At 31.1% G+C, this 26689-nt stretch overlaps 1 protein-coding gene across 3 annotated transcripts; it reads left to right on the top strand.

Annotated features, from left to right (window-relative positions):
* The first annotated feature begins 9264 nt into the window (after positions 1-9264).
* Positions 9265-22524, top strand: LOC107191932 (phospholipase B1, membrane-associated-like). Of its 3 annotated transcripts, none has more exons than XM_015581081.1 (7): positions 9265-9428; positions 13374-13469; positions 17272-17483; positions 18155-18331; positions 19569-19867; positions 20220-20398; positions 22216-22524. In XM_015581081.1, exons 1-7 carry the CDS (start codon positions 9299-9301, stop codon positions 22368-22370), a joined length of 1248 nt encoding a protein of 415 aa, XP_015436567.1. In that variant the 5' UTR covers positions 9265-9298; the 3' UTR covers positions 22371-22524. The 3 variants fall into 3 exon arrangements, with proteins under 3 accessions (XP_015436567.1, XP_015436568.1, XP_015436569.1); XM_015581083.1 differs by lacking the exon at positions 9265-9428 and adding an exon at positions 9503-9553; XM_015581082.1 differs by lacking the exon at positions 13374-13469.
* The last annotated feature ends 4165 nt before the right edge of the window (positions 22525-26689 follow it).

Raw genomic sequence — 26689 nt, 5'->3', positions numbered from 1 at the left:
TATATATTTTTATTTCATTTTTTATTAACATTTAAATTCAATTCTACAATACAAGATGATATAAATTTCTAATTACATTGCATATGCTCATTGAGTAATCTTATAACAAAGTATGTTCATATATATCTACTGTAGTTTACACTTAATAATAGCTTGGTATTCCGTGCGTGAACGACATGATGAGTGGTAATTATTGAGCTGTTAAGAGTTATGTGGGCCACTCTGTATATCGCCTATAACCGATATCGCTCACCAACAAACGTTGGTGTTGTGTTCTTAACCATGGCTACTACAAAATGCTTATTATTTATGTACATAATTTGTAAGAGCATACTGTTGCAGCAATTGTCACCGTATAGCTTTAAACTTCCTGCAATCGTTATCACTGATAAAAACTTTTGCTGTTCTCAGCATCGATCACGTTTAGATTCTGTCGTTTGCTACGTATGATTTACACTGGAGGCTGTCACAGCGAAAGATTTAAAGAACCTTGAAGACAATATTAAAGGAAAAATCTCTATCACCATATTTGACCCTTAGAACTGTATAACCTTCCTATTCAGGAAGAAGACATTTAGGTGTTCTCTTTCTTATAACTCACGTATAAGTATATTCGTCACTTCTTACTTAAATAATTTCTAAAAAATCGTTATCATTTATTATTTGTACAATACATTGAATTTCGTGTATCGTTTTTCAAAATATTACACGTATACCTACATACACCAGATCTTCTTTGTTTAAACTTAGACGATCAAACTGAAATATGCACGGTGCGTGGTCAATTATTCAAGTAGATTTCCATTCGTCGTTTACTATGCCGCATCATTAATTTGAGGAATTACGTACGAGAATCGTGCGTGCCATTTTAATTTCGAACACAAAAGACATTGTTTCTATTCTGTCATCTCACGGAGAAGATGATTCGCGTAAAGTTTAGCAAGATCGGTCGAAGAAAAAATATTTAAAGTTCGAGTTTTCCTCGTGTCAAACAATTCGTTGCATTCTAACCCACTGATTTACACATTTGTCATATGTTATTTTAAAACCTGTTATTAAGTGTAAAGAGTTCTTTGTCTTGAACTTGGTAACTAAATTTAAATCGTCATTAGTAAATATACCTATAATTAACTTTGTACTAAATTTCTTAGAGTCAATGATAAAATGAATATTATTTATTTCATGTAATCTAATACTTTTTATTTATTTCATGTTAAACTAATACTTTTTAAGAAATTCAGTACAAAGTTTGAAGTTCAATATCTATTCAACAATTTCGAAACCGCCGAAATGACTTAAACCACCCCTATTTTCACATGGACTATAATATATTTCAATTTGAGAAAAATCCCAGGCATCGTGTACAAAAATGATTCGCTTAGCGTAGAATGACACGGGGTACATGGCCATTAGAGACAAATTAGGATCGAAGAAGTCAAATCAATAAATTTCGGTTAAGAAGGTCGTAAATATCGTTTCATTTATCCCAAACGTTGGACCTTGACCATAATCTCAATCATTTAATTTTTAACCCTCCTACGCGAACGGTATTACAGTAATATGTTTGCAGATTTACGTTTCTCACGATTTTTAGTTCATTTTGGGATACAGACCATGTGTTATCAGTTTTATATTACATTTTAGAGCGGGCAGTGATGTCAGGATTATTTGCTCGTGTACCTTTTTTTACGCAAACTTGTATCTTGTAAAGGGTTAACCCTTTCGAGGCAGATTGTTTTAAACGATAAACTCAGTACTGCAATAGTATAGGCTTATGCATTCAAGTATGAAGACAAAAAATAGGGTAATTATCGTTTTGGAAATGAGATATACAGTCCTATTAGTCCTTTACAATGGAACATGTATGTTCCAGTAAGTTACAATGATGACAAAAAAAATTATAACAAATTGGGAAATAAGTGTGTTCATTGAAATGTCTTCCAAAATGGTTAACACAGTCAACTGGTCGATACAATAACGTAATCAATTATAATATTATGAATGGTAAAGCATAAAACTTTTTATAAACAGTCCAACTCTACAGCTTAAACATACAGTTTTAGTCCGTTCTTCCACCTTAGTTGCTGATCATCTAACACATATTTGTCTGTATAAATTTTATTTTTAAAGATAAATAATTGGATTTTGGAGCATATATCTCAGCAGACATTTTAAAAGTTACATTCAGCCATATTATGCCGTCAGTGTCGAAAGTATTAAAAGGCTTTAATTAATGACAAAGCCAATTAAATATAGAGTTTTTATAACAATATATCTATTACAACATTTATAACAAGAAATAAACCTGTATTTCCTTTCTTTTGAATCGCTAGAACTGATTTCATAAAAGCAAGCATAACGCGGTATTTGAACTTGTAAAATTTCATGAAATATGCATAAGTAACTTCTCTTTACAAACTCTACACGTCCCTCTTATCCGAGAGTCAATCAATAACTGTTTCATTCACATTTTTCACAATTATTCTGTAACCTTGTTAATTTCCATGAACGTCCAACATTCGTAACTTTTATAACTTTCGACTTTTCAAATTTATGGAATTGTAACAATAGCAATGCTTTTGAAAGAAATATGGACTCACCCACAGACAGAGCTTGTTTATTTTGGAAATTATAATTGCAAAATAAAACTAAATGTTATATGTATACTATACGTTACTATGTAGCTGGAGGATACAGGGTGTAATGTTTCAACAAAAGTTGCATGTCATCAAGGTGACATATGTTAGAATAATTATTTTTTTCTACATTTTTTACACATAAAGTTTTGAAGGTCTTCTTTATTTTTTTAAATAGAACACTATATTTCTTTACCTTATATTTGTATAATGTATTGTATTATGTTCCCGTTGAAACCGTGCACCTTTTGTTCATAACATTTTTTCGTACAGCAAGTAATTTACGACTAATTTGAAATCGTTAAGTTAGGTGGCTCACACTGTATGTTTAAACAAAATAACATCGGTTAATTGTTTTTTTTTTTTCGATATTATTGAAATCGTACTCATGTACAAGTTACTGCTAGATAAAAATACTATTTTTCTTTTAACCTAATGAACTCACACATGCTTAATTCAGCATGTGAGGTGTGCGTTAACGGTTCTGTGCCATTGTCGGGCACTGTGTGTACACATCACTTGAAATCACTGGCGCCTTCTTCTCTTAAGTTTGCCTTGTGAACATATTTTCTGTTTTTCACTATTTTAAAGCTGTAAATCTAACCAGTTACGTAAATGACCTTGTGTATACACTATCTGTTTTCAAAGTATCCGAACTGAAATTAAAATAACACTTTTCCGTAAAATCTTACAAATAGTTTTCTTTTAATGAGATGCACTGTTCACAATAAAGAAACTCTGGAAATGACTGCGGTAATTTTTCTTCAAGATCGTGGAAAAGACAACAGTCGAAACTTTTGCCTTCACGAGTCATGAATTTACGCAACATTTTGATTTATAAAAGTATCTCACAGTTTGAATACCCATCGTATTTGTCTAATTCCGCTACATCAAACTAATTCCTGTTACCCAAATTAAAAACGAAGACAAAGGAACGACAATCTAAAATCATTTTGAATACGCAGGGCTTTGACGACCACTTTATCCGCCATCTTAAAGAAGAATTATCACAGCTATTTCCAGTGTTTGTTTAATTATCACAAACAACGCATTACTTCGGAAAGAAACTATTTTCAATAGTTGCTGATGAAAAGCTTGAATATTACACGAAAAATTGCTGTTTTAATTTCGATACGGAAACCTTTGAGGCAAACCGTGCATATGTACATCGCCGTTTTGGAAGAACAATCATACAACTGCTAAAAAGTAACTTTTCAGAAGATGAAAGAAAATCAATTTTATTTATTCATACTTGTATTTATTGGAAGTTGGGTGTGTAACTTGTGATTAAATAATGAAAAAGAATGTATGATGATGGAAACAAAGCAATTGTTAACGTATTCTGGTCACTTATTTATTTCTTAAGTATTTCTGGGACCAATGTCGCTATTGTCTAAAATGTTCCAATTTTGCAATTGTGTCATTGTTCTCTCGAAGCAGAGACATGTATCGCCCAGTAGAGTGCTCTTGTCAGTTGTACACCTTTCTACAGAAAGTAGAGGAAAGAATACCCACGAACTTTTAGCGTATTAAACAAATTTGTTCATTGTTAAAATGAGTGAGGTTTAACAATCTTACATACTGAGACAGTCTTTTCCATGAGACGGATCCTCTGAGATACATAGGTTCCTGTGATATCATATGTTCATATTACGCTTTTTATATAAAGTAAATGATTTTTAAAATATGAAGTTTTTATTAAATGCTTGTTGATCAAAATTGAAATTGTTATTACGAAAACTTATTATCAATTTATCGAAGACTCTAAGCTGAGTAGTAAAGCTTGAAACATGAGTGAATAAGTACGAACGCGTGTCCTGACCACGAAGAATGAAAATTTCTGGTAACGGAATGAGACCATTCCTGGAGAATGTTGAAATAAAGGCAGATCGAACTCGAGAAAAGTCAGAGACTTATTTGAATACGAGCGATTGTGATTCATATGCACGCCGTGAGTTTCCTGGTGGCATATTTTACCGTTCGAGGAACATCAGCCCCTTTGTCACGTTTTACGATTTCGTTAGCTACATGGTGAATAAGAAAAATCCGATCAAACAGACGTCACGAGTCGAATACGTCGCAATTATAAATGTTCCATTGTGTAATTTCTTTGATGTGACCAACCGTGATACACGGTGCTTAATCGAATTTCTGTTTCAAAGTTGCATAATGATCAAAATAACAAATTTCAATCGTACTTGAAACTTTCTTCAAATTAATTCGTACATTCTTAGATGACAGCTTTAGATAGCAGCTTCAATAACAAAGTTAGAAAATGTTTCTCTTTCAGTTTCTTTTATATTTGTTTCCTTGTAGATAGATGCTTAATAATTCTAGCTCGAAAGTGAAATAATCAAAGTATTTTACAAAAAATACATGCTTTTTTTAACGTACACGTTTTTGCATCTATTTTACACATCTTTACTGCATTTAAATGTACTACATATATTGTAATTTATTTTTTAATTACACTAAATTATTTATTATTTTCTGTCTCATGACTATTTTACAATATACTCGTTTTTCCTTCTTTCCAACACTATTTCCATTTCAGTAGTTTTTACTTTATTGATACAACTTCTTCTTTGCTACTTGTATTCATTTATTGCACTGTGATCGATATATTATATCATACACGTGTATCAGTCCATTAGAAATATATGTAAGAAACTCGTACCATGAACATTATAAAAACAAATTATGAAACACTTCAAAGTCAAGAAGCAAGGCTAAATAGTTATACTATACTATGTAGACGTGTATGATATGTGTAACATTTACACTTGTTTTTACATGTAGATCAGTTAATTATTATCCATTTACCGCTGGCCCAGATCAAGAGGGGTGGGGGCGGGGGACCTGTCGTCCCGGGGCCCTACTTTCTAGGGGGGCCCTATTCTAAGCCATCCATTTATGTATGTCAAAAATAATTGAATGAATTTTTGTTTACTGTTTCCCTTTTGAAATAATTAGAAATCTCTTTTGAAGTAATTAGAAAATTTATTTAATAATTTATAAATTAATAGCGGAATTAAAAAAGCGAAGTGAAGCTTATACTCACATCATTGATTTATTTGGATTTATATGCAACTTACTGACCTTAGACAGAAATGAAATGCACATGAAAGCTCTAAATTTAATGAAAATTTACTCGAAAGATTTACAAGATAGTTTTGCTTATGAATTAGAGCAATTCACTGCATTATTACAATTACAACCTGAAGGTTTTTTTTCTAATCGCACGAAAATTCAAGATCAAAAAGACAACTCAATGTCTCCTTTGAAGGTGTTGAATTGGATAGGAGATCGACAATGAATTGATGTTTTTCCGAATGTATATATTGCATACAGATTATTTCTAACTACTCCTATCGCAAATTGTGAGGCCGAAAGATCATTTTTTTTATTAAAAAGAATAACGAATATGTTTCGAGCGACTATGTTAAATGATCGGTTATCATGCTTAACACGTTTAGCAATTGAAGCTGAATTATTAGGATCTATCGATTTTGAAGTTTTAATAAAAGATTTTGTAAAATTAAAATCAAGAAAGAAAAATTTTAATCAAAAGTTTTTTAAAATTGTTTTCGCCGTTTGTCTTATATGTAACATTATTTATTTGTAAATCATTATTATTTAGAAATATTTAACTCAATTTAATTTTAATTTATTTAGAATAAATTTCAGTTTTTAAGGAATTATGTATTTTATTGTATGTTTTATTACAAAATCCCCCCCCGCTTTTTTACCGAGTGGGCCCCCTAAGGTTTGATAGCGCCGGGCCCCAAAAATTCTTAATCCGGGCCTGATTCACCGCATATTTTACATGTATAAATATGCAAAATACAGTAGAATTACTAAACGAAATAAGTTTTTGCTTTTCACCCCAGCGTGTAAAATTCAGCATACATTACTGAAATCATTCGTATTATTCCTAGAACGTCAACATAGATTTTCTTCTACTTATATGAGCTTTTAAATCTTTGATAGTGTCATCTCACAACACGACACTAAGATTTGCTCTTGACCCAAAAAGAGGTATTGCGTACCATCACTGTTACGTCTTAAAGAGTACATTAACTAAAAAAAAACGATTGTTTAATCTTCTATTAAAAATAATATTAAGTTCACCTTCCATTAATTATACACAAAATGACTGCAAAGTATTTCTTAAGGCAACCAAAATTTAAATTACTGTATAAAATATTTTTGAATCGATTGCAATTGTTGTTATTGTTATTGCTGAAAAATAGCGTCTGTCATATGAGAAAATGGGGAGCTGTTAGTCTGGAAAAATCAAAATTCAGAAGTTAAATAATCGTTACATCAATAATCGGTGTTAATGAGATTCTAAGAAAAAATTGTCGAGTCATCCACCTAAGTGTCAGATGAAATGTTAATTTCCGTATGTGTACAAAGATAACTGTATTTTGTACTCACATATAATGAAATCGAATGATCGAATAATCGATGATCAAGCCTCTTGATATTAACGGAACGATTATACAGTTGATATAACTTTAATTACTCTTGTAACAAAGTCAAAGTGACCTTTATATTACAATTTTAAAAATATTTGAGATTATTTACTATTAATAATTCTTTGTGTGTTTTTATTAGCCCATTTCATATTATTAAATGTGTTGCAATAATATGTACGTATATGGTGTAAAACACATTGAGAACAGATTGTAAATACTAAAACAAGGAAAACTTGATTATTCCTTCAAAGTTACTTTTGTCACGCATTAAATAATAAAAGTAAATATTTTTTCATTTTTTAAAAATTCGAAGAATATTTTACTGATTACATTCTTACTACAATTATCGTTATTATTATTGATATAATTCGTTATGGTTTTTGGAAAGAAGGTATATTTTAGTTTAGATTTAAGGATAGTGAAATTTCTTTTACTAAAACAATTGGTTCACAGTATATTTTATTAAGTTATAGCTCATGTTCTTTTTTTGTCATGTCGAATATTCATTGCAGTGTACAATTAAATGATTGGCAGTTATTTATACGTTACATTTGCCACAAATTGCAGGACTATTTTTTGACAGTAAATGTTGGTACATACAAAGACAAGATAATAACACACAAGGGTCAAGACAAGAAGTGAATTGTACCTTACAATTGTATTGTAAGTTCAGAAACGATAATACATGCACATGATGCAGCGATACGAAGATTGCAACTTTGCATTGACGCAAACGGTCACCACTTCGAGCATCTCCTGTAATATAAAAAAGTTTATTTTACTACCATATTTGACCTTACATGACCATCAATGATAGCTCGCTGAAGTTGTCTCAACACCGGCTACCACATCGCGATAAAAAAAACATAGCATTCCATTAAAAAAAATAGAGATGACCTTGAAATCTCCTCTACACCTTCACCCACGCAGAATATGTTTATGTCACAATATGCCCTTTTATTCAATGGACTTAAAACAGGTCTTGATGTGTAGAAATGGTGAAGATTGCATTAAATTCCATTTATTAATGATGGACTCTACACTATTTGGCTCGGAACAAGATATGCACATAATATTATTTTTACACTAATATGTTAATAACTAAACGACCTAGAACGAAATAATTTTACTATCAGAAAGAGTGAAAAATTTGATATGGGAAACATGTAAAATGTAATTTCTTAAAAAATAGTAGTCTTAGTACACTCTGGCTCTGAGGTCCAGGTATGTATACCAAACTATAAAAGTGATATTTCATACGAATCGAGTTAATACCACATACGAATAAAATCTGCATTATATCCATATCAGCCACCAATTTGTTATAAATAAAAGTTATTTACTGAACTTTAAACTTTTAAATTATTTCTTTTCTACTTTATGTTAACTTTGTACTTCAACATGTTAACTCTCTTATTGTTGATCAGTTATAAGAGTTATTTCGTATTCCATTAATAAACATTCTGAAGGATCACACTATTTAACAGATATTTTAAGGTAAAATATAATGTTAGAATTTTTTTAACTAACATTATTTAAGCATTTGAAAGTAGCTTAACTATAAAAAACAAAGCGTGATTTTTATATAATTGCTTTATTTTACTAACAATAAAAGGGTAAATAATTGAAACCTTGATAAAGGTGCACTGCCTCCGCTGGGGGCGGAGACGGCCAATGCGGGGTTTCACCCGCTAAAAACCCCCCGGTGACTCTCTCGGGTGTATAGAATCACCCTAAGAGAACCTGTACAGACACCAACAGGCTAACCAGGCTCGTAAGTATACGATGACGAGGGGCGTGGACAAAAAAAAAAGAAAAAAGCAACGAGGTAATTGCTTCGTCATTTCCACGATCCAACTTTGTGAAATATATTAGTAACTCCTGGCTTTTTCCCAATCACGGGCGACGTTTAACGAGTGTCCTTCGTAGCGATCATTGAAACTCAGAACCGGCTATGGATACAATCAAGGTCGCCGATGATACGTGCACGCAGCAGCCGTCCCGACAGTTTCGTATTGTATTTCACGTGTATGTATTCCGATCTCGGATCACAGGCGAATCACCGAAAGGCAGCCACGCACAGAGCCATCTCAGAATTGTACAGTGCCGCGAGCGGGAAAGCTCGCGAATATTGTCTGCCGCTCTGCGCGTAACCAGTCCGCCGCACGCGACGCGCTTGACATGAGGAAGCTAACGCTCCTCTTGATCCTGCAGTTCTGCTCCCTCTTGGCAGCTCAACGAACGGAATTGGACAATCCGTTGAACCTGGAGCTTTATCGGCAATTCCGCAACTTCATTTTCCGTACTGTCGGTATGTGCTTAGAGTGACTTTGGATCATCTTTTTCTTTTTCTCACGATATTTTGTGCACGGTGAACAGGGAGGGTTTGTGTTCGTCGCTATGGCACGTGTATAGTTTCGCTTTGAATGATAGAGGGTAAGCGCACCTAATACCGCCTAACTGAATTCAAATCGTTCTCGAATGAAGAATAAATGATATTTTTATGTCTGATTAGTGTTGGATAAAAAGTTTAAAAATTGTTTGTGTTTTATCCACGGTAGCTTTGAACTGTTAGAATCTATAGATTTTCATTCGCGATTGGAAGGACAGAGGGCAGGGTAGAATTAGGGTTTTGAAAGAGTGAACGTAATATTTGCCTACATGAAACGTGTTCATTAATTTATGAATTTATGAGCTTTTAAAGTTATACTTACAGTGACTGCCGAACGTTGCCGGCCAAATTGTATTTTAAAGGTCTCCTTTTAAAAATATATGATACGAATAAACTCTAGGTGTACTTATAGTCAGGATACGTTGCTTCTTCAGATTTGGCGATATTAAAAATTTCTTTTCATAAAAAAAATCTGTTCTCCTGCTTCTGACAAATACGGGTCTGGCAGAAGTTATGACAAAGATATGGTGAAATTATAGTTTAGACAGACAATTTTGACAGGCACTGTGTATGTGTATTTATTAGTTTTAACCGTCTGAATGTTTTGAAGACTTTTAATCAAACTTTTTTAAACGGGATTGGGTTTAAAATATTTCTTTATTATACAAATAAAGAACTACAATTGCAAAGTGTTTATATTATTACATATTAGTTTTTGAGACGATCACGTTTACATGCTGGACAAAGAAAGTTTAGCACTGCAGCTTTGCAAATTTCGTGTCGCAATCTGGAGGAAATATTACACTGACAGGTAGGCAGTATTGAATACACGCTGACCAAGACACAGGAAAATTGTTTCAGTGAATGCAAATGTTGCAACCGAGTAAATTGCTGAAGCATAGCATTTATTGGATACTCTCAGTGAATATTCATGCTTTCGTAGAAGTTTGAGATTTGCTTTTCCACAATGAAACGTAAAAACATCACGGTTCAATAAATTTATACACTGTCAAGACCTCTCACATAGTGCACGTTGCTCATACAACGTTGCAACCATAGTATGTCTTCTTACACATACTTGGTCACTAGTGTAGTTCATTACCAACAAAAGTACTCGATTTTTTTACAAGGATTACGAGTGATAGTATTAAATGCAGTTACTTTGCAGTCTGGGAAACTTGAATAAGATTGTACTGAAGTGGAAAATTTGAATGCAATTGACTGAATTCATCGACAGATATCTAGCTTCGTGGATGTAGTAGCTACAGAGTGTATTTATATAAAAGCACTCGGGGTATGGTTTCATTTTTAAGTGGGAAAAATGAATGATATTAATTTCGTTCAACTGTATCGTGTAAAAACTGAATGAAAGGTACGTTCTTCTGATAATACTCTGTGTATGTTTTTGATTTCTGTGTTAAAATCATGAAAATTGAATTGAACCATACGAAAAAGTATTACTGAATGACGCGTAGCTGGTTTGTATAAATATAAAGTTTGACTAAAACTTTGGTCAGATAATGTTACCATGTGTATATTTTTATATTGAGTATTAAAAATAGGAAGATTAAGCGATTTTGTAGTAACTATAATAGAAATGGAAGGTTCAATGAAATTAAAACAATTACATAAATGGTAAATGTTAATGACAGATTGTTATCAATTTTATAAAAGCTATTTAATTAGTATAGCTCTTTACTAATTTTTTCTAATTTCATAATTATCCAATGATAATCCGTATACTGATATTGCAATATATTTTTAATTTTCAATAAAATCTTGTTAAAAATGACATACTTTCCTAAACAGTGAGAATATACAGGGTGCAAATAAATTGTTGACACTCATAGGGTAGTTTCTACATGTCAATCTTAAACCAAAATCAGGAACGACGAAACTGTGTTCGAGGCTTCGTTTCCAAGTTATTAATTGTTGCAGGTTCGGGCGAAAGATGCGTAAACATCTGACGCGACGAGTTATTCTACACGAGAGTCACATTCTTTAACCGTTTCATAATTTAGTTTCATTCATTTCGTTTTATTTCATTCATAAATTCAAGTAGATTATAAATCAATCCCATTTATTAGCTGGAAACCGATTGTTTTAAGTAGTATAACCCATCGCGCCAAACATATTTGCCGTATTTTCAACAATTAATAACTTGAAAACGAAGCTTCAAACATAATTCCGTCATTCTTGAGTTTCATGTTAGTTTGGCACGTAGAAGCCACCCTGTGAAAATGTCTAACATTTTTATGAACGCATTGTAGATGTTGTTATACATATTACATATATAAATTAAATACCTAAAATAAGAATGTAAAACGCCATTTTTGTTTCGAATCAATTCATCTAAGCTCCTATTCTACTTCCAGTTTAATTACACTGTCCAATAAATTTTAACCTTAGTTCTGTTTTGTAATATCCACTGGATGGTTCTTGTAGAATTTATCGTCCTAAACACAATCCGCAAACAGAATTGCTCTATCACCCTCAGTTTTGGAAAAACACAAATTGCTGTAATGACGCACGATTTCAGGAAAAACTGACATATTACGTGAAAACTAAAAACGCTACAATGTTCAGAATCTTAAAAGATAGAGGAGAGTTTCTTGATTATATCAGTGTATACAGTTATTATTGTGTCATTTTGAATGGTTGCAAACTGATGTCAAATTTTAACAGATTTTGCAACTTTCCTTAACACCTTCCTCAGCAGAAATGTCTGCTCTATCGCTTGCTATGATTAGATTTTCTCCTAGATCCTTAGTGCTTAAAATAAATGGAGGAATATCATTAAAAATTGGTGCGTTTTCAGTGTCCTTTTCACTTTGAATATTATTTAAACATATTTAGATATCTTTAATATAATAAGAATTTAAACCATTTTATTCGGAAGAGTCCAGCGAATTATTTCATGCCAAAAGAAACTAAATAACTATTACTGTAAAGGCACCACACAGATCTAAAGTTGGAAGTTTGTATTTTTTTTTAAATTAATTTTTCCAAAAGCTGGACGTACTGGAAAGAAACGATTTGCAAATTCGTATTCAGCTCATAAGGATCTATCAGAAATGCCTATTGAAAATTGCAATACTTTTTATGTGTTGAACAGTATAATCATTCTTAATTACTCAATTGCAATTCTAATCGGAAACTGAGTTGTCGCAAAAAGTGACGTCCTTAATTGCAGGTCATACATGAGTTCTGATAGTTATCCTTTAACCTTCAGTCAACACGATATAAGTAACTACATGGACGGTCATCGTAACTACATGAATTTTTAAATATGCACCGATTTAATCTGTAAAGTTAATATAGTATGATTATAGTTCAAACATTGATTTATAAATTATAATTATAGTAAGTCGTTAGAACTTGTCATGTAACACTTTTAAAAGTGACAATATAAATTATTATAATAATTCTTTTGTTACTGTATATTATCAACACAATAAACAATATTATTTTCCACGTAGTAATTTTTATACTGCCTTATATGTAATTATATAGAGTTAATTTAACAATTATGAGTCATTTTATTACGTAGTATTTCCGATATAGCACATGGAAATTAGAACTAAGGGGGTAGTTTTATCCTTTTAATTTGGATTTTTATAAACGCGACATAAATGTGAAAAACAATCGTCGGTATAACTATTAACAATATCTAATAAAATTGGTGTGTGTTAAAGCGTAAATATATACAAGCAGTACAATTAAATTAAAATTAATTTAAATAAATTCTACACTTATTTATACCGTCTATACTTACTCCATATACTTATTAAATTATTGCATAATTTATAAATATCGAAGTGCTAAATAATTGAATAATTAATACAATGTAATTGCACGTGACAGGTAACAGAGATGGAAACAGAAGAATTGATAGTGAACCCCCTTCAAATATCCAAGCTGAAATTCCGCCAAGTGTTCCGTTCCCCTGCAACGTAACAGGTAATTGAAGTTCCAAAATAAGATCACCCCGTTTTATACGCAACGAAGGGGAATGTAAAATCGAATATATTCATTGTATTTTAGACTCTTGTTTATATCATACACTGTTTGAGCTAAAAGGAATTGAAAAAAAAAATTCGCCTTTTTTATTGAAGATATATCAAATATCATGGCAGTACAGACAACAAGTAATGCATTATTTATTTCTCCTTTTAATTTTTAAATATTTAATAAACAAATAATTGCCTTTTTAAAAATGTTTCGTCAGTTCACGTGTAAATTGTTACATGAATGTAAATAATTTAGTCGAAACGCGTTGATTGATACAAAGAAACGATAATAACTGAGAAGACAGACATAAATGACAATAAGAATATTAAATGAATACACGTAATGAACATTATGTAAAGCTCAACATTAAGTCATAAAACGTATATATAAATGTATACCTAATGAGAAAGATGACAAATGACAATACATTCTAACAGACAATAGCAGAAAAGCATTAATATTGAAAGGGTAGAGTTTTCTTAGTTTTCAATATTTTAAGTTTTTGATAGTAAATAAGTATAATTAATTTTAATTGCTTCATTTTCACACTACGTCTTCATTAATTACACATACATATGTATTATGATTTGAATATATTTAGTGTCATGATTATGTCACTTTCGGCGAAGATCAGCTGTACAAAAATGGTATTTGTCAGTTAATATAATGTAATTACTACATACATTACCGTTAATATGTGTTAGGATATCTGCTCTGTATGAAGAAAATATAACGTTTCATAAAAATTCTACAATTTGTACCACTTCTCTTACTTTATATTAACACGATTGCTGTATATCGAGCTTTAAGACCTAAACAATATGTATTTAAAACCTTCAGCAATTTCGTAATAATTTATTACATTTACTTTCTATTCGATATGTGTCCTAACATTTATAAACAAAAGTATATGTGTGAGAATATGTATTTGAAATCTTTTCTTATCTGCACCTTACAGGGTAATTTTAACAACTGGGCCAAACTATGCCTCTGCTCAAAGTGAAGTAAGAAAAAAATCATATAACAAAATTTCGCATTGTTTAACAAGCTGTGGTATCCTATGGCACAAAGTTTCTGGCATATGTATTGGTGCACTTACAATATGCAATTGCACTTTTTTTTTAAATGAAACAACTTGCTTTTCATAAATTGATTCCTCGAGTCATTCAGCGAGTAAATGATGTAAAGCGAGGTCATTGAAAATACAATTTTTTACTAAATTAAAAAACACCATTTAATTAGTATAGTTCTTTACTAGTTGTTTATAATTTCATAATTATGCAATGATGATCTGTATACCGATATTGCAATATATTTGTAATTTTTAACAAAATCTTTCTCGACAGATTAGATTTGTAAAAGTTGAAATTCGAATTAACTAATCGAAAATTAGATCATTCGATGAATTCCGGGTTCCTAATGAAATTTCGTCTGTTTATGAAATAAACACTGGTAATATAAATGTTACTATGGATATTCTATAAATTAAAGCTGCTTAAAATAAGAGCATAAGAAGCTGTTTGTATTTCGAAATAATTCATCTAAGCTCTTATCCTACTTCCATTTTAATTAATTTCTCGTTACTTGATTGATAGGGTACGATCATCATTGCTGACCTGTCAATTGTTATTCTAAATGGAAACTGGTTTATCGCAAGAAGTGATTTGCCGTCATACTTGATGAATATCTTTAAAATTCTATCATATTTGTTTAAATATGTAACAATATTACATACAATATAATACTTTAGCCAGTCGTTGCAACTATGTGGATTTTTAAATTAAGCATTGGTTTGATTTCTGAAGTAAATATAACTATAATATTGTTATAATTGTTTGTCAGGTGTTTAATTTTTTTTGAAAATTCACAGCAGGGTACAAATGTTTCACCATTACATTCTAAACATTGTTTTATAAACATTTCTTCACATTTACCATTACATTATTCAGTTGTTCTGTACTCACATTTAAACAATGACCATGTTAACGTTGAATCATCGCATTGCTATCGTGATGCAGTCACGAAAATACTGTCAGCAAGGTGGAGCACCGACTCATAAAATTCAGATTGTAATAAGACGCTTAACCGAAACATATGGAAAAAACAGGTTTGTCACCCACAGTCTAAAAACCTTGACCACGTTCGCCCGATTTAAACGCTATTGATTTTTTTCGTATGGGATTTTACAAAAAATATTATAAAGTGGCAAATTTTTGCTTCAAGTAATTATGACTGAAACGATAACTAACTGTAATATTTAAAAATTATTAACAATTGCTAAAAATTGTGAACATTGTTGAAACTGGTTGAAAATGGTTGGAAATTTTTGGAAATTATTTTTAAAGTGTTAGAATTATTAAAATGTAATGGAAAATATCAAGAAACGTTTAAAACACCGTTGAGAATATAGTGATGAAAAATTTAAGTGCTTGCTGTAAATTTTCGAGAAAAATTAAGTACCTGGTAAAGTATTGTGCTTTGCATGATTATAACTTACATCATTTATTCGCAGAGTGACTCGAGGAATTAATTTATGCAAAAAATAACCGTTTTAGTTAATATTGGATGAACGTAATTCCCGAATAAGGTACAAAACTTACATTTTCAGAGATTATTCGAAAAAGAGCAGAAACAAGATTATTTTATGTCTAAATAGTAAGAGAGAAATAAAGTGAAGACCTCATTAATATTTATCGTAGTTTTTATGGGATAGTGCTTTGTACGTTCGTATGTGATGTAAATACTAAAATTCATGGTTTTTTGAGTACATTAGAAACGTAACAGAATTCTAATGCAGTACACAACCTTGAATTAAACGTAACTTCGACAGTCGGTATTGTTTTGAATTTCCGGTAAAGATTATTATTTCGAAATGGTCCTTCTACAAACAAATAGAAGCTTAAAACTCTTACAAAAAACCTTTATGTTTTCATAGTAATAATATAATTGTGTTATTATTCAATATAATATTTATTATATCGAGTTGATGGAAAACTAATATCGGTTTTGCAATTTAGACAAATTATTTAAAACTGTATTATAGTCTATTTTAAAGACTTGTATGATATCCCGATACATTTGACATCGTTTCTGGCAATAATTTTGCCCAACAAATTATCAATGGACAATGACATTCGTCACGGAAATCAGGATCAGCACAATGAACCTATCTAAACTAGCACTACAATCATTGCAGACACGTTACTGATATGCTGAATAAAATTATTTGGATTCATTACACTATTTTTTTTTGTCATATCAGTATTCCCATCCACAATCTTCCATCGATTCACGAGAATAATTCCAATTGAATTAATGTCTGTGCTTAACCCTCCGTAAACGACGCCGGAGTCACGTCATGGGCTCGCGGGAGCGATACGCACACAGCGATGGAGCTGTCCGTGTAATTCGGGAACTGGTCGACGTGTGACATTGCATGAATCGTTTTCGGCTCACTTTATTTCCTTTTTTACTCGCTGTCCTTCCTTTCAGTCGACATTACTTCTACAGTGTCGATAAGGGCTTCGAGCTCGAGCCACCGTGACTTTGTATTAGTAACCTATCGATATGAGTAAAAAATGATCCGGCCACGGACGTCCCGCGAATCCAGTACTCGGAGGGTTAAATAAATGTCACGTGTTGTATAGATAACTTTCTGTTCTCATGAATATACTATTCAAAACCGACATCAGTTTTCCACGAGTCCAATAAGAAACCTTGTCATATCCAAGTATAAAGATTGTACAATTAGGTGGTAGATCTTCACGAGTACCAACTTCGGTTCATCGTTTGAGGCCAGGAGATATAGACGTGATCGCAGGGATGGGCGACTCTTTGACAGCGGGCTATGGAATGTTCGCGAATAGTGTCTTTGAGCTGATCCTCGAGAATCGGGGTGCCTCAGCAAGTTCCGGTGGCCAAGGAACTTGGCGAACATATGTGACACTTCCGAATATACTAAAAGTATGTTTCTGACTTTTAGTATTGACTAGAAATACAAGAAACCCGCGTCGAACATAGTAACAGTTAAGATGGTATTCTAGTCTAGAATGGCATATTTTAGGGTTTCTTAGGCACTTTTTAAAAAAAAAACGTAAGACTTTTTGGTATTGACTTTTTTTACACACATATTTATTTATGTTTGAAGAATATGCATGATCTTTATTATGTGAAAATAATCAAAATTCACTGAATTATAAATCATTTAGTACGATCGCTTAAAAAAGGGTCCTACTAGCTAACACGATTCCGGCTATTCTGCTCATTTGATACGAAAAAACCAAAAAGATTAGTACGAGTGTAGCTATGGCATGAATCAGTAAGAAAAAAAATATTGAAAATTCTCTACAAAACACTTTTTAGTGCAGGAGAAGCTTTTTTAATGTTCTTTTCAGAAGTTTTCCTTTTAAGAAAAAAATATAAAAGATTTTCCGATATTCTATCACTGTGCCAAGTTTTACCAAAACAGATTCACTTATGTTTTCCTTTTCTGCGTGAGATTTACTTTATGTTATATATTTATTTAGTACGATTTACTTGGTACAGCTTGATTACCGATTTTGAGACACTGTGTATTATTTAACTGTGTTCAATTATAAAACAAGATTATTTATAACGTACTTTCGTTTATATAGGAATACAATCCGAATTTGATAGGCTACGCACAAGGAACCTCCTATACTAGTCATTCAGCTTCGCAGCTAAATGTTGCTGAAATTGGCGCAATGTCCCGAGATATGCCTTACATGGCTCACTATCTAATCGACAGAATGAAAAAGGATCCAAGAATTGATATGAAAAACCATTGGAAGGTTCGTATGCTAAATAATAGTGGCCTATACAAGATTTGGAATCGATATAAAATTTCTATATTACGGTTACCAAAAGATTCATAGAAATGAAGATGTCTTTGGGATCAAATTTGTGATTCATTGTATTTGTTAGTATATAAAACAAATTAAAATAATTAGCATTTTTTAAATGGTTAGTGTTAATATATATTCTCAAGTAAATAATAATACAAAGAGTTCCTTTAATTCCTTGTAATAACTAACTTTATCTATTAATATAGTCCTATTACTGACAACAAGTAAGTAACCAACAATTGAAATTAACGCACTTCTTAATCATTCTATAATTGTCCTACACAAATGATTGGTATAAACACACACTCATATGTGTACGGAAGAAATCAAAAAGTGTACGATTTCTAATACAAAAGCTTGTGCAATTTTGTTCACAGTAAATAAACGTTCTTTTAATTAATTCTATTTAATACCCACATATTCTGCACAATTATACATTTGTATTTAATAGAACAAATAAAAAATATTACACTTAAAATATTAAACTTTAATAATCTAAATTAGCTTAAAAAAAGTAAAATAACGTATCGGTTGTAAAACTATTTCGGAGAACATATATTAAAAAAAATATATAAATAGAAATGTCATTTACATAGAAAAACAACATGGTTTAGAAAAATCAAATCTCGAACTGATCAGCCAAACCCCAGAGAAATATAATCTTAGCACGCGCTTTTGAGCAATTTTTTAATTGGCCTGGTATTTCGAAAATTGTCGTATTTAGGACTTTGACTCCAGCATGTCTAATTTTTATTTTCGTCATTATAATTTGGTCCTTTCTATCAAGTGATAAGGTCAGTCTTATTTTGAAGACACCATTTCCAATGACTCTGAATTATAGTTCAGAAATGTAAGGTAACTTTTAAATAGTTTGCATTGTATAATTAAATCACAAACACGTTTAGCATTATGTACCTTAATGTGCTATCTCACAAGTCTATCGTTGATATTCTACACAATTTCGTCAAGGTTAAGTCTATTATATCGTTGTCCGATCAGGTGCCATTTTATCTCTTAAAAATTCTTCCTTTTATTGCTTGAATGAAATTTTTAAAGGTTTCCTCTACAATTTAATAAGCTATTATAATATGTCACATGATAATAATGCCTCGATCTGTTCTGCGCATAGTGCGAGTTGCAAAAATAATTTCACTCGAAATAATAAATTCTGTATTCTTTACAGTTGGTTTCCCTGATGATTGGCTGTAACGACATTTGTAGCAATGTATGTTCTGTTCCTTCGCCGTGGTCCATTGTGGAAGAGCACAAAGCTGATATCATTAAAACACTCGAAATCCTAAGGGACAATCTGCCACGAACACTCGTTATCCTCATTTTACCTCCGCACTTAAGTGCCCTCGTTAATGCACAACAAGGAAGGGACTCGCTCAGGTGCTACTTATTCACCACAACTGCATGTCCCTGTCTGATTGCTCTGCAACATCGGCCCCTGAGACAGCTGTATTACGAAATTAATAGAAGGTTTGTAAAATTTATCAAAAATAATTACTGCATGTAGAGTGTTTTTTACTTATATTAACTCCTCCCAATGAGGAGTGTTGTTTTCAAAATTACTTAAAAAAACTATTACAGTAAAGACTGTTTCGAAGATATTCGAAAAGATCGATTTAAATGACTCACCGTATAACATATATACATGTCATAGAATTAGTGGTAGAACCGAAATTGTGGTAATTTTACACGAAAAAGTAACTCGAAAATACACAACAAAATTTTTATGGTTACTTTGTAAATCATTTAGATGCGCCATATATTGCCTCCATTAATAAAGGAACTGTTTATTCACCATGTTACATTAATTTCACGTTTACAGATGGCAGAAACTGGAGGAAGAGGTTGCAGACTACCCAGAATTCCATAGAGATGATTTCACAGTCGTAACTCTGCCTGCCCTTACGCGAGTAACCATACCATTGCTTGAGGACGGATACGCTGACTTGTCGTACCTTTCCTACGATTGTTTTCATGTATCTCAGAAGACAAATGCTCTATGTAAGTTTAATTAACTTAACTAACCTACGCAGTAACCAAAGAAACCGTGATATTAGGTTTTTAGGCATAAAATGACAGATGTACTATCTTATCTATCTGGTGTTGTATAAAATAAGTTTTGATAAACACCATAAGTTTACAATACAAAAAAATACAATTTTTAAAACCGTATTACGAAATTGAACGTGATTTTTCGAAGAGATTTATAATTATTATGCTTTTTGGTGAACGAGTTCTTTACTAAAAAATGTTCCTTGTCGGAAGTTTATTATTAGACGAAGTTTAATTACAAGTATATATAGGATTATATGAAGTTTAATTACAAATTTCGCTAGAAATTTCCATGTTTCAATGTGTGTAAGACAATTAGTTGAATTTTATAATAGATTTATTCTCTGTTTTTAATTCATTACTAATTACTATATAACATTCCATCAATTTCTAAAACAGCAGAGAACAAATTTAACTTGCATATAGCAGTTATAATTTTCAGCAATAATTTTGAGCAAATAATTTTCGTTTGTAAAGATATTGTGGAACACACATTACAGTAAACTCGATCATTTTATGCGCAAGAATTTAGTAACGTGTTACATTTATATTTGAAATGATCATTGAAAATCATTCAAATCATACAAATGGCGTACTTGCATTTTGCAAGTGCACTCTTGCATACACCGTTGTGAAAACGAACATAAAATTGTTGTTAAATAATACTAAATTCTGCACCACAATTGTTTTTTAACTTCACTTGGGACGAAGCCCGATAATTGTTTCTATAATTTTTACAGACCTAATTATTTTTACGTATTATTATTCTAACTGTTAAAATACAAATTTTGTAACGGTTTTAATCTTCTAATATGTAGTACAAATATTTTTGTTTGCTGCACGCGAGTACACAAACTATGAACTAAATTTGACTTATTTGAATTATTTTTACGTATTATTATTCTAACTGTTAAAATACAAATTTTGTAACGGTTTTAATCTTCTAATATGTAGTACAAATATTTTTGTTTGCTGCACGCGAGTACACAAACTATGAACTAAATTTGACTTATTTCTGTGTACCTACTATTATAATTGTACTTTACTATGAGGACCTTCAATCGACTAAAATGAGGTTGCGATATAACAAGTAAACAAATTATGACCATAGTTGTGTTCTTATCTATTTCCGTGATTGGTGCAACACTTCCGTCACTTTCGACGTAAATAATGACACATTTCTAGTTCTAATTCCTTAGAATACACAGGGACGTGTTATGAAGGACTCATTCTTTTTACCTTTTCCTACAGCGTGTCGAGATGAAATGTGCATTCGACAACTTGGCTTCATCAAACTTTCAAAATCTCAAATTCTAAAAAATATAGTAAAAAAAGTAGTAGATATTTTTAATCAACAGATAATTTTTAATACATTTCAATGCATCAAAACGTTTGTACAGACACAATAATAAACATAATGTGGAAATTTGTTTTATCAAAGAACAGCAACATTCACTGCAAATGCACACATAACTCAATTATCATTAACAATGATGCATAAAAACCAATGCTAATTATTTTGACGAAACTGGTAAAATGAATCATAAAAAACATACATACAAGCCAATGTTAATCGTTTTGGTAAAATTGTTAAAGTTGATTGTAAATATTTTTCTCGGTTTGAATTTTTCTCTCAAATGCAGCAGTTTAACCTGGTACATATTATTATGTATAATCGCTATAAACACATTTCACAATATTTGGATACATTCAACGTACTATTTAGTTCATAATATGTTCATTGGTTTGAATTTATTTGTTGCAAGATGGAAATTCTTTATGGAACAACTTGGTAGAACCGTACGGCAATAAGACTGATCATTGGGTATCAATAACGGAAAAATTTCTATGTCCTACTCCAGAAAAACCATTCCTGATGACGCGTGAAAATTCACGAAGGAACAGCGAGGTTTCACCATAAGGCTAGTTTTTGTTTAGATGTAAGATTTGGGTGCCAGAAACATTTGTGCAATATTTAATAGTTACAAAAAATATGTGTACGCACAATGTTTTCAACTGTGTTGTCACGCTGGATAATTTTTGCAGAAATTCGATTACTTCGCCTAAATATTTATACAGGGTGTCTCAGCTAAATTGATCACCTCGAATAATGACTTAACTGTAGACTTTATGAAAATTTCGAGGCGTGGAACTTAAATGACATCGAGGGCCACATCTTATAAGATACGTGCTTATTTTGTGGGAGGATGCATTCAGAGATTTCAAGGTCACCTTGATGTTTTCTTTAACAGAATGAACTATTTTTCGTATCATAGAACGATAGGGTATCAAATTTTGAGTAAAAATGTGTTTACCTTCATACGTCATAAAACTAATAGTTAACGAGATATTTACAATATAATCACTGTATTGGAGTTGAGGGGCATCAGTTCGAACACCTATACCTTTCAGATAGTAAGTACGTATTAAACATCATTTTGTAAATATCTCGTTAACTATTAAGTTTAGGACGTATGAAGGTCAATACATTTTTACTCGGAATTTGATATTCTATCGATCTATGGTACAAAACATAGGTCATTCCGTAAAAAAAAATCAAGATGACCTTGAAATCTCTGAATGCCTGCACCCACAAAAAAAGCACGTATCTTATAAGATGTGCCCCTTGATGCCATTTAAATTCCATGCCTCAAAATTTTCATAAAGTGTACCGTTAAATCATTATTCGAGGTGATCAATTTCGCTGAGACACCCTGTATATTTGAATGCACATCTATTAGACGAAGATACATAATAATACTTTAATTTATACATTATTTACGTGTGAGGAATTGGTATTACAACTTTCACACAAGCAAAAAACGTTTGGTTCAATTCCGCATGACTGTGTTCTTAATTAAGAAAGTGTCTTCATATTTTAACTTTATTTTCAGTAACAGAATGACCGCCATTGTTACGAAAATTACAAGCTACTGTAGTATAGTAAAATCGGAGTGCCATCTTAGGAAAGAATAATATTTACGCTTAATATTTATTTGTAATTAGTAAGGATTGAGTACTTAGTAATCAGTATTTAATGTAACACTGATTAAGCAAATTTTCCTACATTGTACAGTTGAAAGAAAAAAATAAAGTATAGGTCTTCCAATAAATAATTTATTGTTTGTTTCGATAAACTAATGACATAATATAAATTCAAGATGTCGTGCCACTACTTCTTTTCTTCGAAATCGCATAAGCTGTTGAATAATGATAACGAATATTAGTGAAACAGCACATGCTTTCGATTTCCTTGAAAATAAACATTGAATTGAATAAAACAAATAATATATTAGGTACTCATTGATACATCTAATAGATTAGTAAGAAGTAACTTTAAAATAAGGGTAACTATGATAAGATAAAAACTATGAACAAATTTCGATTTAACATTTTTTCGTACACCATGTTTAAAACAATCAAAGACTACAAATAAAAGTGATTTACAGATAACAATAACCATAACCCATTATCACTATCAAAGAGAGCTCGCAATAAAGTTCAATGTGTCTGAAACTTGTATCAGTGAAACAATTTACCGATATCTAATTAGAGAAAAGACGCAACAATTCTCTGATTACCGCAATATTAAATTATTATAAATACTAAGTACAACATACCATTCGTCGTCAGTATAAATGAAAACATTCCACTTTTCGAAATGCACGTCGATATAGATTGTATTAACAATTTAATACAACATAGTTGTCGTAGTATATAATTTTCTAACTGTATCAAGTTATACAACCTTATGTACATTCCGTTAATTGAATCTTGGGTATTAGTATCAATAAATGTGTTTATTGTTGTATGCACTTCATCGCTATTTTGAAAATGCTTGTTCTACAAAAAGTTTGATATGAATAAAATTATATGGTAGCTGCGGGAAAAAAGGTGCAGATTATATGAGAGATTTGTTATAAAGTTCATATATCATTTCTCTATGAAGTGGGAAAGTACAAATGTTGATATCTTTAGTAAGTATTATTAATTATGCACTGGCAATGCAACATCGAAATATGTATATGAAAATTGAGACCACCGCGTGGAGGCTAGATCGATAGAATACACTTTGTGTCGATATTGGTCTTCTTTGTCGAACGATAAAAAGTTTGCTGTCAATTTACAGTTGAGAAAAAGCTGCACGAACTTTTTTCGGCGCCTAATAATATTCTGATTAATAATCAGTTGATAGCAGTAATATCTCGCTTTTATTTCATTTTTATTGTTACCTTTCAAAAAGAGTTAGTTTAATGATTTTAACTGAGTAATAACAATATAATTATATAATTCAATTATTTACTGTTACTAGATTGAATTTTGTTCAAAAACTTTCATGGCTATTACTGTATTTGTATTTTTATTACTATTTCACCGACTATCATTTGGTACAATCAACTTCGTACGTTGTAAGAATATTTTGTTCAAATGGTCACAAACGTTACGAAGCGTTAATCATAACTCACGTACAAAATTTTTGAAAGAGGTTACTGATCTGATGGTTTTGTCCGCTCAAACAGGTTTGTTACATAATAAAAGAAAACTTCACACTAATTTCAAGTGAAAGATTTCAAAGTCGGTATTAAATATCCCATTTTCTTAATAAAGCTATCGATGTTTCCATTAATCTACCATACAGTATTGTGTATTTGGTATTATTGGTATTCTTAGTCAATTTTTTTATTGCAACTTTATTCAAGACCATTAAATGTTTGTTATAGATTCCAAACTGTTAAACCGTTAGAAATGATTTGTTTCAATTTAAATATAAGTTTTACACCGGTGATTGCATTTCTACTGTAATGTTCAGGTAATCCAAAAGAGATTCAAAAAAGAATAATTTGCGATGTGATATTGACATAGTTCACAAATATGAAGGTAAAGAGGTGCAAAATAATTCATCCGTAATCACCAGTTGTGTGTGATACGTTAAAACATACACGTTTCGAAAGTGAGATAGACATTTGTAAATGCATATGTACCGATTTCACTTTTTATAGTAGCTACGTAATAAACTGGAGAACAAAAAATGACATAATACGAAGGTCCAAGCTTGCCAATTAAAGCCAGTTTCGAGAAGCAACGAATGAACGATTTGAAGCATCAAATATTTATTTCGTAACAAACCAACGTTTATTCGATAATATTATTTAATTTAGCGTTATTTGAGTAGAGAAAACTGAATTTTTATATGGAAACGGTTGAAGGTTCTTCCAAGGGATGAACCGTTTTAGAACTAAGCCATTCAATTTCGTGTGAAAGTGAATTGTATTGTTTTTCTAAAACGTACAAATTTATTTTTAATCCAACATAATATTAAAAACCATTTAAAGAATTTTTTATTTTCAACGAAATTCTTAACAACTTCTTCCGTCATTGGAAAAATCTCTGTAACAAACGATTAAACTGAAAAATCAATTGAAAGATTTTCATTTTTGAGTAAAGAAACTTTGGGGTGTTCCAAATTATATGGGTAGTAATATCAAAAGTTGAATTTCTATTCTAATCTTATTGCCATGAAGAAATCGTTATATTTTACAGATGAATAAATATCCAGCATCTATCAAAGGAATTTGTTTCGTGCAAAATGTAAGTTTTCCATATATTTGTTTTATTTTTATAGTTAGTTCCATTAAAATTTTTTATATTAGTTCAATAAAAAAAATGATCAAAGAATTATTATTCCTTTAGAAATATTTATTGAAACATTTAACGTATCTCAGTATAATTATGAATACTTTATATTTAGTCTGGTTAAGTATATTTAATTTCATGAAATAATTTATTAAAAAATTTACACATCACAACTTACTTTACATTTTGGTTCCTGTTAGATAATTGTAGGATGCGTTATAAATTGTATTATCAAGACCAATATAAAATTGATCTAAGAAATGCTATTTTTCTATAGGAATTTTCACAAATGTACAAATAGTGTTTAGAGTTAAACTTTAACCACTTTATAGAAACGGTAAAGAGTGATGAAAATCTTAATTGGTACCCGATAAATATTCTGATCTAGCTGTTAATGATATTCACTTGAACGTCGTACTTTTCCGTTCAGAAAATTGATACCTGCATTCTCATAATCATAGTACGAGACAAGTCGACAATTATACCCTTGTGTTGACAATGTGAGCGACAAATTGAAATAAGAATCGAAGGTGATCACGTTTCACGAACGATTGACACAGTCTGAATTAAAAGATAATAGACGACAAATATTTAAATGTCTATAAC

The sequence above is a fragment of the Dufourea novaeangliae genome, unplaced genomic scaffold (assembly GCF_001272555.1).
Source record: "Dufourea novaeangliae isolate 0120121106 unplaced genomic scaffold, ASM127255v1 scaffold248, whole genome shotgun sequence".
Taxonomy (NCBI): Eukaryota; Metazoa; Arthropoda; class Insecta; order Hymenoptera; family Halictidae; genus Dufourea; species Dufourea novaeangliae.
This window is presented reverse-complemented; position numbering and strand designations above follow the sequence as displayed.